The sequence below is a fragment of the Struthio camelus genome, chromosome 1 (genome assembly GCF_040807025.1).
Source record: "Struthio camelus isolate bStrCam1 chromosome 1, bStrCam1.hap1, whole genome shotgun sequence".
Taxonomy (NCBI): domain Eukaryota; kingdom Metazoa; phylum Chordata; class Aves; order Struthioniformes; family Struthionidae; genus Struthio; species Struthio camelus.
Genome location: NC_090942.1, coordinates 206,851,309 through 206,868,311, shown reverse-complemented (window position 1 = coordinate 206,868,311; position 17,003 = coordinate 206,851,309). Strand labels below are relative to the sequence as shown.

The window sequence follows — 17,003 nt, the reverse complement described above, 5'->3', positions numbered from 1 at the left end:
AACAGAAGTAACATAAAGGACATCTATATCCAATCACACAGTTCCTCTACCAGTAAGTGCTGGAGAACTGCTGCTACATGCACTAGAAGTTGGTTTGTCTAATGCTACCAGTATCCAAGACCTCCTGGACTACGACTAGTGAGATTGGGTAGGTCCCATCAACTGTCCTGGTCAATGTGTACCCTCCCCACTGCAGGTGTTCAGCTGTAACCTGGGCCCAGCACTGATAACAGCCCAGCTGCCTAAACTTGCCTCAGACTGATGAGAAGATTTGCAAGTTGTGAGAAAAAGCTGAGAAAGTTTGTAGAGAAAAGTCAAGCAAGACAAGAAAAGTAAAACTACAGAGACAGGTAGGATTGTTGAGATAGTTATTAGTAATCTGAGGATTTAAGGAGAAAAAACCCCACAAACATGGAAAGGTTAAAAAATCCTGAAGGAAAAAATGAAGAGTCAGAAGATGGCAACTCAGAACCATTACAGAGCTATTCCAGGTAGCCCTGGAGGCTGAGCCTTCCTCTCCTAACTGATGCCTGCCTGGTCCAAAGGCTCTTTGGATGCCCTGTCAGACGTGATGAGGATACTAATGCTTAGCCTGACAGCTCTTTAAATCCTAAGTATTATTTGCATTAGATAATAAATATTTTATACTTTCTTTATATGCTGCTTGCAGAGTTTGTGCATGCTGAAAGTTGCTCAAAGTGGCCCAGAGAGAAATAACACATGACCACTTACACTCAAGGAAATGAAGTCCATATTGAATCATACTGCACTTTCTCAGGTGTGTCCCACTGGAATGTGGCTGCTGTTCGTCCCAGGCTGTCCGGTGACCAGGTTCACAGCCTTGCCCTGTGAGCTTCTCTGGCTGTTTTGAGGATACCATTTAAGCATTAGCAAGTCTGTCTCCAAATTTTGTTGTGAAATTACCTGGATGCACTCTGCTTCACTCCAATAATGTCTTAGCCAGGCACAAATTGGTGGGACACACCACCAAAACCAGGTGGTGAGAAACTCAGCGGGGTAGCCTTTATTTCACCTTCATTATTCAGCCCCCCTGGCCTTAGAATTACTAGTTAGAAAAACCTTTAAGGAGTAGCAGACATAATGACGTTTATTAAGGTTTCAATAGATGTTCTCCCTGCAGTGAAGGGAAACAGCATGGCACACACCGAATGTACGAGCTTGTCACTATGGATCTTCCTGCTGAATCTCAGGCTGCACTTTTCCCCCTCACCTTTTCATGTATCCATTCCCATGAAGCTTCATGGAGCCATGAGACTGGAGATCAATGCATCAGAAAGAAGCTCAATAAGAAGGCTCCCAGTAACCACTGGGGATATTTACAGTACTTTATTTCATTACTTGTCTTGGCAAAACACCACTGGGCTGTGTCTAACTGCTATGACTGGCTTCGCCCACCTTCTCTCTTAATGTTTGATCCTCACCCCTCTCCTTTTCTTCTAAATATTTGCCCCATCCTCCATACGCATGTGGTTTCCTCCTTGTCTTGCAGTCTTTCCCAGTTTGGGAATGTCAGTTAACTTACATATAATCATAGGCCCTTCTTTTACGCAGGAATCCAAAATCTCTCTCTCTCTGACATACGAATGGAGTTCATGTGTATGTCCTGACTTCGGTGACATTTAGATGGTCTAACTCTAGCCCTTAGACTTTGCTATCAGGATCCCAAATTGGTAAATCAAGCAATTAAGGTTTAAGAGATTGCAGATTAGTATTCAAAAGAATGACATTTAAATTTAAATGACCATAAAATGACTGCAATTTTGATATGAAAAAGGCAAGCTACAAAACTGTTGTACTAAACTCGGTAATTTGCTCTAAATTTTATGTTGGAACTGTATTTTCAATTATTCATGACCAAACTTAATTTCACCATTTAATATTTTCCAAGAGGTTTTGTATAGCCAAAGGATGCATCGCTTCCCTAGGAGGATGAATAGGTAACTGTTAGAAGAAGTAACTGCTTGCTTATTCCTTATTCACATTTGGAGAAGTGTTCACATTTCTGAAATAAAAAACAAATATTTTCAGTTTTATCTCAGCTATTTTTTTTCTTGAATCTTTAATGTTCTTAGGGCATAATTCCCAAGATGTCCAATGTAAGATGCAAACCTTTATCTTAATGGTTAAGTCCTTCAACTGAAATAAAAGATGAAGATACAGGTGTTAGTGTCAACTAGCAGCACAACTACCTCTCAGAACAGGAGCCAGGCTCCACACCTGCTCCCTTCCAGACAAGTATTTCATACACACAGGACTACAGAAGCATTACTGGGTGTTTTGAATCCTATTTTGAGGTGCCTTGTCTCTCCAGTTTACTACACAGGGAACGTAAGCACTAGCAACTTTGGGTTGTTGCAATGTGGAATATCCAGCTTCCTCTACATACGTAGCCCTTTGGTTTTCTCTCTGAAGAAACATTGTCTCAGGAGCAATTTTGAGTTGTAGTAGTCAAATTTATTGCCACTATAGAAGCACACTTGTTTCAGTATTAAAAAAATAACATTTTCTTTGCAGAATAAAAGTAATCCTGTAGTGGTATAAATATATTTACTTGCACAAGAATCCATGTAAATCACTCAACATATATGCAGATTTAGTATTCTGATAGTCTTAAGTTTCAAATGGAGTTAACAAAAGCTAGCTGTTCATAGAAAGACAAGAAATCTAAAGTTTGGCTCAACTGGGATTTAAACAGATATGTATATGAAATCATAGAAAGTTTCCTTGTTCTTTATTATTATTTTACATGAATACATCACTTATGGAAAAAAAAAAAAAAAAACTGACAGCCTTCAACAATGATCATTTCTGTTTACCTAATTTAACTGATACTGTAAGGTGTCAACCATTTAAGCTTCTGTATGCTGCCTTATTGAGATGATCTTAGTCCTGGCCAGGCAGAACATCATGAGTAAGAAGCTCAGTGTTCCTTAACACATGCTCTGCCTTTGACTTCACTCTCAAGACTCTCATCAAGGAACAGACCAGGTCTAGCAATTTACTTCAGGGGCTCATCACAGATTGATTAGACAGCAATTACTTCCTGTTACTAAACCCCCATGCTATACTCAGACAGGTAATCCAAATGTAAAATACTCCATATAGCATTATAAATAACCTGATACATCCAACAGTCCAGCTTATAGTGAGTATTATTGATGTGCAGCTTTATCTACTATGAATACTTCATGCAAATAGAAGCACACTATCTTCTGCGCTCCTACTCAATTCAGGTCATGTAACAAGAGTAGGTACCACTGTAGGGAATTTAACATGTACTTCACTAACTCTTAGGTAATTCCTGAACAACTCGAAATTTCAACTGTGGGGATGGAAAATTCTGAAAAGGGGAAATTAAGTATAATGAATCAATCACATCATAGCTCTGTGTTACTGTGTTCAGTTTAAATTATATGTATTTACTATGTGGGCTATCTTCAGCACCATGCCCTCACAACATACGCTGGTTTATTTTGTGGTTCCTATAATTTTAGGGAATTACTGTTAGTGCAGTTAAAAAAAAATATCAGCCTTGATTTTCAATGTATCTATGGGAGGAGGACACCAAACTATACAATACAATACTGAAGACAAGTGAACATAACACTTTGCTCTGATATAGTGAAAAGCAATTTCATACATAAGCTCCATTTATGTAGGCACACTGACTTACTGAGCACTACTCCATTTTTTGAAAGTTTAACATCAACATTCAATTCTGGACAGAAGAACATCAAGCCCCTAGGGCAGTTTCAGTATTCAGAAAAGACCTACCTCTATTTTACAAACATCAAAACACTAATTTTATGCTTTAGTTAAGTGGTTCACTGCAAGTGACCCTCTCTCTGAATTCGAAGACGTTCCTTCTCCACTTGCAAGCGTTCCTTCTCAATCTGCAGCTTCTCTGACTCAAACTTTAAGAATTGCAACCTCTCTTTCTCTAACTGCAAACGTTCTTTCTCAAGTTTTAACTTTTCAGTTTCTAGATCCAGAGGCTGCATGACAGGTTTCTCTGTTTGAACCAGATCGTTTTCTAGGGCAGGTTTTTCAGCACGCAGAGTCGCTAGCCTCAGCTTCTCTCGCTCAATCTGAAGTCGCTCCTTCTCAAGTTGAAGTCTCTCATGCTCCAAGTCAACATGCCGTAACCGTTCTTTTTCTATCTGCAGGCGCTCCTTTTCCACCTGCAGCCTTTCAGCTTCTATGTCTAGTCGCTGTTTCTCCAGCTCTACCTTCTGCTTCTCCAAATTTATAAGCAAGTGAGAATCTTCATAGACTAGCCTAGCTTGAGCAGAGCTTAGATTTCCAAACTCTTCAATGTGATTAAAATCTGGTAAGTCATTTTCCTTTTTCGAATCTGGCAAAACTGATGACAAAATTTCTTCTTCTTCCTCAATGGGAAACTGCAGAGAGGAATGCAATATGCAAGAATTATATTCAAGTCTCTATACCCTAACAGATCTATTACACCCAACCTCAACGAAAAAAGTAGGTATCTTTTCTTTTTAAACCATCTTCAACATTAATCTAGAATTATTTTCTTACGTTCTGTGGAATAACCACGCTATATCCAAAGACTGTTTTATGCTATTATACAGGCAGAGAATTATGTCAGATTTACAAATTAATATTTGGTAACTAAAAATGTAAAATCTGTTCTTCAGTGGACATGTACGAAAAGTATAGGAGAGAACAGTTTTTCTTTTACATGACTGTATCTTTAAACAGAACAATGCATGATAGATACTACAGATTATACAGAACCACTGAAAGAAAACTGGATTTTAAAAGCATGTGTTGTTCTCATTTTTCATATAGCTCCATGACAGTTCTGTGAACCACTAAAGATTTGTTGTAACCAACCATTTATCAAAGCAGCTGGATCTGTAGGCTATTCGGTTATGTAAATTAACCTAGCCTTCATTAAGATGAGGATTCCATTTCTAAAAACATTTAACACTGTGCTATATCTGAATTCATCTGACTTATTGTGCATGCTCTTAACCTTTCAGATTGCATTAATTGGTCCATAAACAGGACTTGTTAAACCAATTTCATATTGACTTGTTCTTCTGAAAGCCATTTATGACACAGGCAACTTAGGAGTCAGCACCCTTAGTTAGCACCCTTAGTTCTTGCCGGACTGTTAACAATTCATGCAGAATTTCAGCCCTTAGGGTCTATAAACTCTTAGTACATACGGGATCATCATCTGTACCACTGAGTATGGTACAAAGGAAAGACAAACTGAGAAAGATATGGGTTCAGAAAATCTTAAGACAATGACATCCACTGCCAGTCCTCCAGTATTAGAGGAAATACACACATTTATTCAGCAATGGTCAAACAGCAGTCTCACTACCATTTAACAGCTTACATTGATAAGCACAACCAACACTCCAGTACTCATGACAAATGAGCAGAGATAGGATTTGCCCCCAAATTAAAAAAAAAAAAAATCACGTATCAATTTGTAAACTAAGCAGTATATATTTGTAAAGGCAGACTAAAACTACCATAACATTTAATATCACTCTTCCCCCCCCCGCGACAGTCACGGTACTACCAGTAGCACTAATCTCTGCAGGTTTCATAGCTGCTTGTCAGAATTAACACTAAAAAGTTTGACAGAGAGAAATGGCTGGTTGACTTATTCAGGTTACGGTTTCATCTCCAGTGGGTTCATTTTAAGAAATGCAAACAGCATTCCATCCTTCCATCTTTCTGTATCTCCAGGTTACAAATATCTTCATTTGTGAAAAATTTCTTTCCTGCATCCATACAGACAGCCTGAATATTAAAATAACCACCGTTTCCTTCAATACACGTGTATTTTAATTCTACTGACTGCACTGATTCCTATATATGTCACATAGAACTGGAAAATACACGCGCAAAAACGTATTCAAAGTTGTGTGATATTAATTTAATAACCAGCATTCAAGACTGTAGACATAATGGCAAGTTGCTAGATTTGAATGCCATCTCTTATATCTACTTGTTTCTACAGATTTTTTAACTCACACTTTTAGACAAAACCAGAAACAGGCTCTCAGGAAGGACAGCAAAAAGCCTCATGCTGAACCACAAAGGAGGCCATATTGAATATAGCTACTGTCTTCCAGATCACTTACTTCAAAACTCTGTGGATCCTCCTCTTCCTCTTCTACTTTGATTTCTGTTAAAGATCCACCTGCTTCTCTGAAGTCAGTGATATTTTGCCATTCAAAACTACATTCATTTGCAAATCCCATTTTCTCATCCATATCTTCATTGAGAGAGTCATCTAAATCAGATGAAGGAAAATGAAACCCAGCACCTACTACTTTGATGTTTGCGTTCAGACGTTTTCTCTTCATGAGTGCTCTCCAATCAAGGTACCGTCTTTTCACTTCTGTCCCTGTTCTTTGCTCTCCTTCACCTACAGCATTCACACATTCTGCTATTTCCTCCCAAGCTTTCCGTTTCATCTCATTAATTGTTGTATTAAGTTGCTTGGAAAAGAGTACTTCTTTCCTTTTTCTGATTTCCTTAAGCAGAGTTTGCGTTTCCTGTACACTAAAATTGCTTTTTCTTTTTCTTTTCAATTGTTTCATTTTTTCCAGCTTTAAGCTAATAATTTTACCACAACAGATTAAAAAGATGTTTTGACACTAATCAGTTATTAATACAAATAAAATTTTAAGAGCAATTAAAGTAGTTCACTCAGTTCTGGTGAAGCAAATTTTCTCTCCACTTGGTAGTATTTTCTATTTGTCAGACTTCCTAAGAGAAAAAGAGTAAACAATATAAATCTCAAAGATATACAGCATATATTTTCATTTAATGAACTTGACTACTAAGTCAACCAGTTAAAGAATGCATATTCTCAACTGATCATTCATCCAATATAAGAAAACAATTCTGTTAAACTCTGAATATAAAGTGGCTAAAGATACGCTTCTCTAATCTCCTATTAATTATAAATCCATTAATATATCCGTGTCACAAACCGTTGAGTTGATATTTCCATAATAAAAACATGGCTACTTTTCTTTGGCTCTTACAGTTTTGCCAGTTGAGATCTGCTTAAGGCTAAAATTTGACATACACATCTCAGTTTGAATGATAAATTATTTCCAAAAGAAGCTAAAATTTTTATATCATTAGTTCAGAAACATAAAATGCTTAAGTGACTGAAATTTCTTAGGCACTTTTTAAAGCTATTTCTATGTTTTTTTTAAAGTAGATTGATATGAAAGGTTGAAGTTTTAGACGCACGTCTGATTAACCACAAAAGAAAACCTGAAACAATTCTGCTGAATGATGGAAAACAATTACTAGGACATATTCAAACAATGCCACACATATGGGTGTTGTAATAGGAAATAAATACAGGAGTAAGTCACTACACGTCAATGTTAAAGCCCTCCTTCATCCATCTCTCACTGCACAACAACCTCAACTCATGTCAGATATGATCCCAGCTTGAGAGCTAAGCCAGTCCTCTACCCTCTGCAGTAGCTGATCCTGTGCCTGATTTTGAAGGGAAAGCTAAAACCCATAACACAGCCGACAGACTGTGAACAGCTCTACAGAGACGGTGGAAAGTTTGAGTGGGAGAAACATACAGGAATATTAATGCAGTGAAGAATACCTCATGTACTGCATTACAAAAAGAAAGAGAAATTGAATAAAAAAAGATGTTCTTGGTCAGATAGCTGAGTAGAATTTCACCTTAGGATTTGTTTTGAACTTTCTTCTGAAACACTTGTTACCCCACCACTGTTAGAAAAAGGCTTTAAACCAAAGAACCAATGTTTCACTATCAATATAGTATTTACAGTGTCAAGGTGTTACGATTATTCACTATTTAATCCAGAATGACTTTTTGTCCACCTGAAGCATATGGCTCACAAATTATGTATTTCATTGTTGTTGACTTATGGCTTAACCATTAAATAACAAATGCTTTTTTCTCCATCCTATCCAGGTTGTTTATGTTACTAAGTTTTTTTTTTCTCTTGTTATTTTCCTAAGGTTAGTTAAAACTTGCACATCGGCACACACATAAAAACTCTCCATTTTGGGGATAATACACATACTACAGTAGACGCTGCTTTCCATCTGGTTCCCTTACAAAGTTTTCCATATCAAACATCCTTTTGCACTCCAACATCTAAGCAGAACGGCATCAAATATTTTATAAAATGATGCCTTTAAAAAACTAGTTCCCTATTTTTCCTGGTTAAAATATTGCCCTATTGCCCTCTACTGTGAATTCACTTACTTCTGATCCCTGATAGCTAACAAATATGCAAAAGCCAGCCCCAAGAAGAAACCAGTTTCACAGAACATAAGCTTGTATCTGCATGGACTACAATACAGTGCTACCATGTAGTTACCCAACAATTTTGAATCTTCATACTCAAGTTGGAAACTACATGTTACTGTTTCACATGCATAAAACGTCCTGCCTTTCTGAAAACAAAATACCAATCTATTTTAAGGAAACAGAAGAATTTTAAAAATAGCATCACCTACTGTTTTGTTTTTAGCACAGACACTTAGCTTGACATGACCAGTAATAATAAAAAATGTTGCAGTTTAAAAAAGTCAGATTGATAGCCACGACACAGCATTATATCTGCTGGTGTTAGATAAAATTTTTCTGAGACCTTTTATCTGATCTTTAAGCTTCTCCCTTAGCCTTCATTATTATGAGCTTACCCTGAAAAGATATTAGGCAGCATAATATTTACTTCAATCTGCAAGTAAATCAATTTATTTGGCACTTGCTGTTGCTTTTCTGACCCAAATTACAGTGTTACTGCTTTTTGTTATTATAGCAATTGAATTTCTTATGGCCTATCTATCAACCTCTAAATTCATCTTGTTAAAGTTTTTTAACTTTTAAAAAGTCATCGAGCAGCTTATTCACAGAATCACAGAATGGTTGAGGTTGGAAGGGACCTCCGGAGATCATCTAGTCCAATCCCCCTGCTCAAGCAGGGTCACCTAAAGCCCATTATCCAAGATCGTGTCCAGATGGGTTTTGAATAGCTCCAGGGAAGGAGACTCCACTACCTCTCTGGGTGATCTGTTCCAGTGCTCTGTCACCCTCATAGTGAAGAAGATTTTCCTTATGTTCAGTAAAGTTACTGAATTACTGAAGTTACAAATCTTTCAGTAGAGTTACCAGTGCACTGACTAGAGTTAAAGAATTGAGACTGCTTTCGGAAGCGTCTAGAGTAATTGCCTTGTTAACAGTGACTGATAAATAGATAGACATGCATCCTCTTTTACATTGATTAAAAACTATTTAAATCTGAACTGAAGAAATACACATGCTTGGAGATACAGTCAAATACTATCAGATTATTATTAGTTTCAAGTTAAGTTCAAAATGATCACAATGATACATGATGGCCTTAGTAACAATTCTTCCAACACATAAAACATTTGCATCTGTCTGATTTCACGGTTTGTGCACAAGTACGAGAAATATTCAGAGATATCAATTTTGAGTTCATCTTCCAGGTAAAAAGAATTATACAGGATTCCTACATACAGCATAGTTTTCAGAAGAATTAATTTTGGACATGTCACTACCAAGATGCTGAAACTTTGCCCAAGGTTGTGTCCTACTTATTCTTACTGAAATCCGTTGAATCACACAGGCTTGTTTTTTAAGCATGTTCTTAAGTGAATATTTAAATACTTTGCTGAATATGGGGCAAAAGGTCAGATTTTTCAAAGTATTTGGGAATTGGATATGTCTCTTAGGGTGCCTAAATATCAGGCTTTTCCTGAATTGGAGCTGCTTTCATCTCAAGACAAACACTGCCCGAACCCTTAGCCCTGGCTAAGGATCAACACAGCAATGGCCATTCCCTAGTGACAGGGAAATCACAGGATTTTAGAGACCGATATGGCATCTGGCATCTCTCTTTACCTCTGCTCTTCCAAAATTTCTCTGTGCTAGCACAGAAGAGGAGAGCACGCACAATCACAGGCAAAAAAAATTAGGTTTTCACATCAATTTTTCATCAACATTATTTTCTAACTGTTATTCTACAGAAATGTGGAAGACAAATAACTAACTTTCATTTCAGCTGCAGAGACGGTTATCAGTTAAAATGCACCAATGTCCAGCTATCCTGTGTGTCAGCCTCATGGCTCCTTGCACAGATTGCAGGTATTCTGGATCACCTGTTTGATCTCCCCATCCACTATGGAAATGAAGTGCCTAATCTTGGGTTTTGGATTTTACTCCACAAGTCAAGCAAGTGACCAACCTTTAAGCACTGTAATACCTAACCTGGAAATTCGTGGCATCCGATGCCCTTATTTTGCAAAATTTTCTTTTAGACTTGTTTTTTTCCTTGAGCATGTCTAATACAAGCCCTTAAATTTGTAAGTAAAACACCTGCAAGCCTTATTTACCTATTTTTAAAAATCAAGGAGAAGCTAATATTCATGAGAAGTACATCTTACCTTTTCTACTGGTATTTCTTCTGTGAAAACATATTGAAGCATTAAAGACATTTCCCTTCTTATTAATCTAAATGGGTGTTAACAGATTTTCTTAACAGTATATTCACTTCCAGAGTTGGATCAATCCCACTGTGGGATTATTTACCTTTTTAATATATTAACTAGAAAGCAGTATTATCTAATTAAAGCTGAGGTTTGGAATATTCTTGTTTCTGATGTTGCTAGTTGCTCTCTGGGAAAATACTTTTTAATGGAGAAAAATGAACTGTCATGTGCTCAAAGTATTTAATGGACAAAAATGGTGATAAGTCAGGATTTGTACACTAGACAGTTACAGAAAAAACATATCAGCCACCAATTTGAAAGGCATAATTTACAAAGACATGACATAGAGCATGCATAAATTTTGGTTTGATATAAAGTCTAAGATATGAATCTCATACCTTTAGAAATAATTGCAGACAAATATTACACTCTTTGGAAACCAGTACTGTAACTGCTCTACATTTTAGTGTCTTTGGTACAGGATTCCAGAGCAAATACGATTTGCTGAGTGAACCAACTTGGGGAAAAGGGCAGTCCACTCATTAAAAGGATGTGGAGATAAGAGCAGAGGTGGAAAAAAAAAAGCTTTCAGTGAGATCAAGCCACTTAAACCACTATGAAGGCAAAGGACATCTGCAAGCAAAAAATCCTCCTCAACTGTACAACCAAGAGTACTTCTGATATGTGACCAAACTGTCAGTCACCTCACATGAAATAGCTGCAGTGTAGTCATGCGAAAGAGGAATTGCTAGGGATTTAACAGAGGGTGTGAACAGCTCCCATTACATGATTAACCATGTTCCCATCACATGGCAAAGCACTTTTGCATGCTAGGTGCAAATGCAAAATGCACATTTTTGCAGTTTGGGTACAAATGCAAAGTGCTGGCTAGAAAAATATAAATGATTCTTTCATGTCATAGTGGAGAATTTTCAAGGGGATTCCAGGAAAGACAGTAACAGGAAGCTGTACGTTAGATGGAGTTCTCCCAGGTTAGATGCAATATATGGCCGGGAAAGCCCTCATCACTGTACTACAGAGACAGATTTTCAATGTTTAAAACAAGTACTGCAAAACTGTATGGAACACTCCAAATTACATGAAACAAACATACAGATAATAACTTTAAAGTACTTAATGGCAGAGGCATCCACATGCTGCCCCCTATCCCCTATGTCTTTTGTCTCCTTTGCTCATAATATACTATTGTTGGAACACCTGCTGGAACGGAGCATTAAAAAAAAACATAGCACCATCAAAAAAAAACACCCCTCCAAATTATCCAACAACAACAATGTTCACCAGGATAGAAGCAGAACTGGCCAGCATTAAGTTTCGATTATCCTTCAGAAATCTTGACTATTTTTTTAATATGGCATTCCATGTCTTCTGGCTTTTTCCACTTTTAGAGGTTATGGTTGAAGAAATAAGCTTTAAGAAGCTTTAGAAAGATGAGGGGAGAGCAGTGGATGTTGTCTACCTGGACTCAGCAAGGCTTTTGACACTCTCTCCCACCACATCCTCCTAGGCAAGCTCAGGAAGTGCGGGCTGCATGAGTGGACAGGGAGGTGGATTGAGAACTGGCTAGATGACAGAGCTCAGAGGGTTGTGGTCAGTGGTGCAGAGTCAAGTTGGAGGCCTGGAGCTAGCAGTGTCCCCCAGGGGTTAATAGTGGGTCCAGTCTTGTTTACCTTATTCATCAATGACCTGGATGAAAGGATAGAGTGCCTCCTCGGCAAGCGTGCTGATGATACAAAACTGGGAGGAGTGGCTGACACACCACAAGGCTGTGCTGCGCTTCAGAGCAGGACCTGGACAGGCTGGAGAGATGGGCAAAGAGGAACCTCCTGAAGTTCAACAAAGGCAAGTGCAGGGTCCTGCCCCTGGGGAGAAATAACCCCATACAGGCACCAGGACAGGTTGGGGGTTGACCTGCTGGAAAGTAGCTCTGCCGAGAAGGACCTGGGAGTGCTGGTGGACAACAAGTTGCCCATGAGGCAGCAGTGTGCCCTTGTGGCCAAGAAGGCCAATGGTCTCCTGGGGTGCGTTAGGCAGAGTGTTGCCAGCAGGTGGAGGGAGGTGATCCTGCCCCTCTACTCCAGCCCTGGGGAGGCCTCACCTGGAGGACTGTGTCCAGTTCTGGGCCCCCCAGTGCAAGAGAGACATGGCACTACAAAGATGATGAAGGGATTGGAGCACCTCTCCTATGAGGAAAGGCTGAGGGAGCTGGGCCTGTTCAGTCTGGAGAAGAGAAGCCTGAGGAGAGATCTGATCAATGTGTACAAGCATCTGAAGGGAAGGTGTCAAGAGGATGGGACCAGACCACTTCTCCGGACCAGACCAGACCACGGAGAAGACCACTTCTCCGTGGTGCCCAGTGACAGGACAAGAGGCAACAGGCACAAACTGAAACACAGGACGTTCTGTCTGAACATGAGGAAAAACTTCTTTCCTGTGAGGGTGACAGAGCACTGGTACAGGTTTCCCAGAGAGGTAGTGGAGTCTCCTTCCCTGGAGCTATTCAAAACCCATCTGGACACGATCTTGGATAATGGGCTTTAGGTGACCCTGCTTGAGCAGGGGGATTGGACTAGATGATCTCCGGAGGTCCCTTCCAACCTCAACCATTCTGTGATTCTGTGAAGACTTCCAAGCTGCTTTTCTAAAATCCCATCTGAGATTCTGAGGCCTTTGTGTGAAGTGACCAAAGCATAGGGCTTTCAGGAAAACTTGTACTATTCATGATGGATGGCTACATTATTTGAGAACAAATTATGTTTTAGTACTAACAAAGGCTTTAGTAGAGGAGGATCTGGGTGCGGCTGTGCAACTATAACCAAACTGCAGTGCTCGCTGCAAGAAGCGCAAGGAAGGAGGAAGGTACTGGGATGGAAAGGGGACGCAGCCTGCCGAACCCGCCGAGCCGCCAGCCACGGCCTGGGCTTCCCCGGCGCAGTACTGGCCACGTGGCTGCTCCGGGGAAGCCTCTCCAGCGAGCGGAGAGCGGCTTGCGGGGGCCGAGGACAGCCAGCCCGTCCGGCCCGGCCCGGCCGGCAGCGGGGCCAGGCCCCGCGCGGCGCCGCCCGCTCCGCTCGGGCCCGCACAGGCGACAAAGGCAGGCGAGCGCAGACCCGTGCCCGCCCGGCGGCGGCGGCGCATCGGCAGCTCCCGGCACGCAGGGCCCGCGGGGAGGAGCGGCCGGGGCGGCGCAGCGCGGAGCCGAGGGCCGGTGCCGCCGCCACGAGGCGCTGCCTCGCCCCCCTCCCGGGAGCGCGGAGGGGGCTGCGGGCAGCGGAGGCGGCGGCGCGGCCGCGCCGCCCTCATGGCGCTCTCAGGGCGGCGGGAGCCGGGGCCCATCTGGCTCCCACAAAGGGGACGGGCGGCGGCGGGCCGCCTGCGCCCCCCGCGGGGAGCAGCCCACGGGGGACGGGGGGAGGCACTGCACGGACCGGACCGGGGGTGGGGGGCAATCCGCCACCCCCTGCTAGCTCGGGTCCCCCGGGAGCAGCGCGAACTACTCACCTGCACCCAACTCCCCTCCGGGTCGCCTGCCCTGTAGCAACCGCCGCGCTCCCATTGGGCCAGCCGCCTGCCTGTCAGTCCTTCCCGCGCGTCTATTGGCGGGGCAGGTCTGTCATTTATCTCCCGCCCCTGCCTGCTAGCCACCATGACGCGCCCAGGCGGGCCGGAATCCCCCGAATAAGCTTCGAGCTCCGCAGCTTCTTTCGCAACGGGACCTCCGCCGCGTGCCACCCTGAGTTACCATTGGCTAAAGTTGCTGCTTGTCCGCGCGAAGCCTGACGGTGATTGGCTAGGTGCAGCAACGCCCGCCTTCTCCCTTCAATAAGCTTCCGGCGGGGCGGGGGAGCCGGTCGGGGTGGTGGGTTCCTCTCTGTGTCGCCGCTGTTTTGTGTGAGGCGGCGCTGCCTCGCCGCCGCACTGCCCCTCGCCGCGGCAGGTGCGTGGCCCGGCCGGTGGCCGAGGCGGGTCCCCGCAGTAGTCCCCCCCGGTGGCTAGTAGGGGACGGGGAAATGGCGGCCGCGAGGGGAGCGGGCCCGCCTGCCGCGACAGCGGCCGTTGCTGGTGGCCGTTCAGAGGCGCCCGGGAAGGGGCGAGCCCGGGCTCCGGCGCTGCCCTGCGCTGCGCCGCGCCGCGCCCCGCCGGGGCCGGCCACTGGCGCGAACGGGCTGGGCGGGCTCCGCTCGCCCGGCGCTGCCCCCCTGCCGGGGCCGCCGCGTTCCCGTCTGCCGTGTTTTGTGGGGCCACGAGCGGACGGGGTGCAGGGTTGTGCCCGCCTCAAAGGAGCCTGCTGCTCGTGAGGGTCTGCAGAGATCCTCGGTCCTGCTTTGGGCCTACCCGCTGCTGCACAGGAGCAGCAAATGAAAAAAGCAGTGAAACCCGTTACGGGCAGTGGGTTTACGACGGCTGAGCTCATGCCTAGCGAAGAAACGCGAACCGAGCCATCCTACCCTGTGGGGCTTGAGTGTTTTCTGGGTTTTGCGTTTAAAATAGTTTAATAACCTACCGATACTTGTATTGTGGAAAGTGCTGCTTGCCGAAGCCGCGGTGTTGTTATACTTACTCACTATATGAGCAAAAACGCTTTTGTGGAGTTTTCTATTCTTGGGCTTTTCCCTTTTGTCTCCACAGCCATGCATAAAGGGTCTGACATTTGCTCTTTGCGTTACATCTTGTTGCCTTGGCAACACAACCTTTGTGCAGAGACAAGGCACTACTTGCAGGCAAATAATTTGAAGTATGTTTTGGTGAAATTTGCCACCTTAATTCTGCCCAACCTGATCCTTACATCTATTTGTTTGCATTTTTATTAAAATAATTACTTGCTAAATGCTTTTAAATCAGAGTTCTTTGCCATATTCAGCATTTGCAGTTACACATCTTGGGTGGACAGATAGATTATGTGGTTAATACAGCTTCTGATGTTCGTAGCTGTGATGATGAAATTAAAATTTTGTTTAAGGGGGTATTTTACTGTTTCTCTGAACAATTTTGGCAGTAAACTTTCTTAAATATTTACAGAAATTAAACATGAAAAGTCTTTGAAGTTCGGTCAGCTTATTCACATACATGATTGATTTGGCTGCCATACTTGCCCATTGTGTACTGACGTTCAGAAAAATTTTAAAAGGGAAAATAGCAAAGATTAAGGCACCCAGATCGTGCCACATTGCTGGCAATGTATTATATGGTGAAGTTTCCCACCAAGAGTCATACATGAACTAAGCTTTAATTTGCATTATTAACTATATTTTGATAGTGACCAGAAATAAGATGCAAGTCTATGTAAACATCTTGCAAGCTAGTTAAAACTAGATGTAGGTGCAAGTAATAGAAGTAGGTGGGTCAACGGTAGAGACTGCAAATCGCTACAGTCTGAACCTCTGCCCATCTGCAAAAATGATTACTGCTAATTAAAGCTCATTGAGTATCCCTTTTTTATTATGAAGCATACAAATACTAGTTAGTGTCCATTAAAATCATTTGAACTAGAAGGCACGTGATTTTGTGTGGCAGTTGTGCACATAATTCTGAATAGCTCCCTTTTCCCTCCATTGTTATTCCATTATTACAGAGCCTATTAATCACAGATGAAAAATGTTGCTATGGCTTCCCACATCAAAAATTCTTGGACCTCCTTCGTTCATGTGAACTGCCTTAAATTTAACTGTAGTTTGACTGAAGCCTAAAAAAACTGCAGGAGAAAATAGTATTTTAATACCAGAATCTGCTGGTTTCATATGTTGCTGGCAATTGTGGGAATTCATGTTTGCGCTTAAAGGTAGTAATGATAATTGCTAATTACAGACAGGAGAAAATAGTCTGAATTTTATACTGTCCAACCATAACCTTACATTTGATTGCAAAGGGGTTCAAAGAGGAAGATCAGCGTGTGCTTGTCAGGGAAGATGACTTAGGTCTTTCACAATGCAAAAATTATATGAATGTTCCCTCTAATAATAAATATCCAAATCATTCACAAGGTCATAAAACCATTGTGTAGAAGTTAAGCAGTTTTTTAGGATATAATATTGTTTGTAAAGGAGTGCTTAATAAGAAAAAAATATACTTGATTTCTTCTAGAATGCTTCATTCTGTAAGTAGCAATTTATATTAAGATTTTAAACTGAGATTACATATTTTGGGTGTAATAAATGGTACCTGGTAACATTTTCTAGATGTTACCTAGATTATGCCCTCTTAAATTGGACAAGCATCTGCAAATCTTACATAGTTCTGGAATGTGCAAAGAAGTAATCTTCTGAATAAGCAGATGCTAACCTACGTTACATATTGTTTTGTGGATTTATTTTAACAAGAAATTTATTTCTTCTTACTTGTGATTCAGAATACTAGTTAAGCTTTTAAGTAGTTAAGTATTTTAGTTTGTTAATAGTTGTCTTGAAGTGAATGCGACTATTTATCTGCTTAAATTTAGGCATGGA

The 17,003-nt window shown here is 41.7% G+C and overlaps 1 protein-coding gene across 5 annotated transcripts; it reads right to left on the bottom strand.

The window, feature by feature from the left end:
* Positions 1 to 2,735: 2,735 nt before the first annotated feature.
* On the bottom strand, positions 2,736 to 14,287 carry MSANTD4 (Myb/SANT DNA binding domain containing 4 with coiled-coils). 5 transcript variants are annotated; one of them, XM_068930360.1, is made up of 4 exons: positions 14,062 to 14,151; positions 12,231 to 12,359; positions 6,153 to 6,783; positions 2,736 to 4,421 (listed from the first exon to the last, which is right to left on the bottom strand). In XM_068930360.1, exons 3-4 carry the CDS (start codon positions 6,612 to 6,614, stop codon positions 3,846 to 3,848), a joined length of 1,038 nt encoding a protein of 345 aa, XP_068786461.1. In that variant the 5' UTR covers positions 6,615 to 6,783; positions 12,231 to 12,359; positions 14,062 to 14,151; the 3' UTR covers positions 2,736 to 3,845. The 5 variants fall into 5 exon arrangements, with proteins under 5 accessions (XP_068786461.1, XP_068786463.1, XP_068786462.1 ...); XM_068930362.1 differs by having other exon boundaries at positions 6,153 to 6,779; positions 14,062 to 14,089; XM_068930361.1 differs by lacking the exon at positions 12,231 to 12,359 and having other exon boundaries at positions 6,153 to 6,779; positions 14,062 to 14,287.
* Between the last annotated feature and the right edge of the window lie 2,716 nt (positions 14,288 to 17,003).

Bases quoted from the DNA above. Each gene is read 5' to 3' on its own strand.
- MSANTD4 (XM_068930361.1), bottom strand. From the start codon at position 6,614: ATGAAACAATTGAAAAGAAAAAGAAAAAGCAATTTTAGTGTACAGGAA. The intron at 4,422-6,152 runs GTAAGTGATCTG...TCCTCTCTGCAG, and splicing joins AGGATCCACAGAGTTTTGAA to TTTCCCATTGAGGAAGAAGA.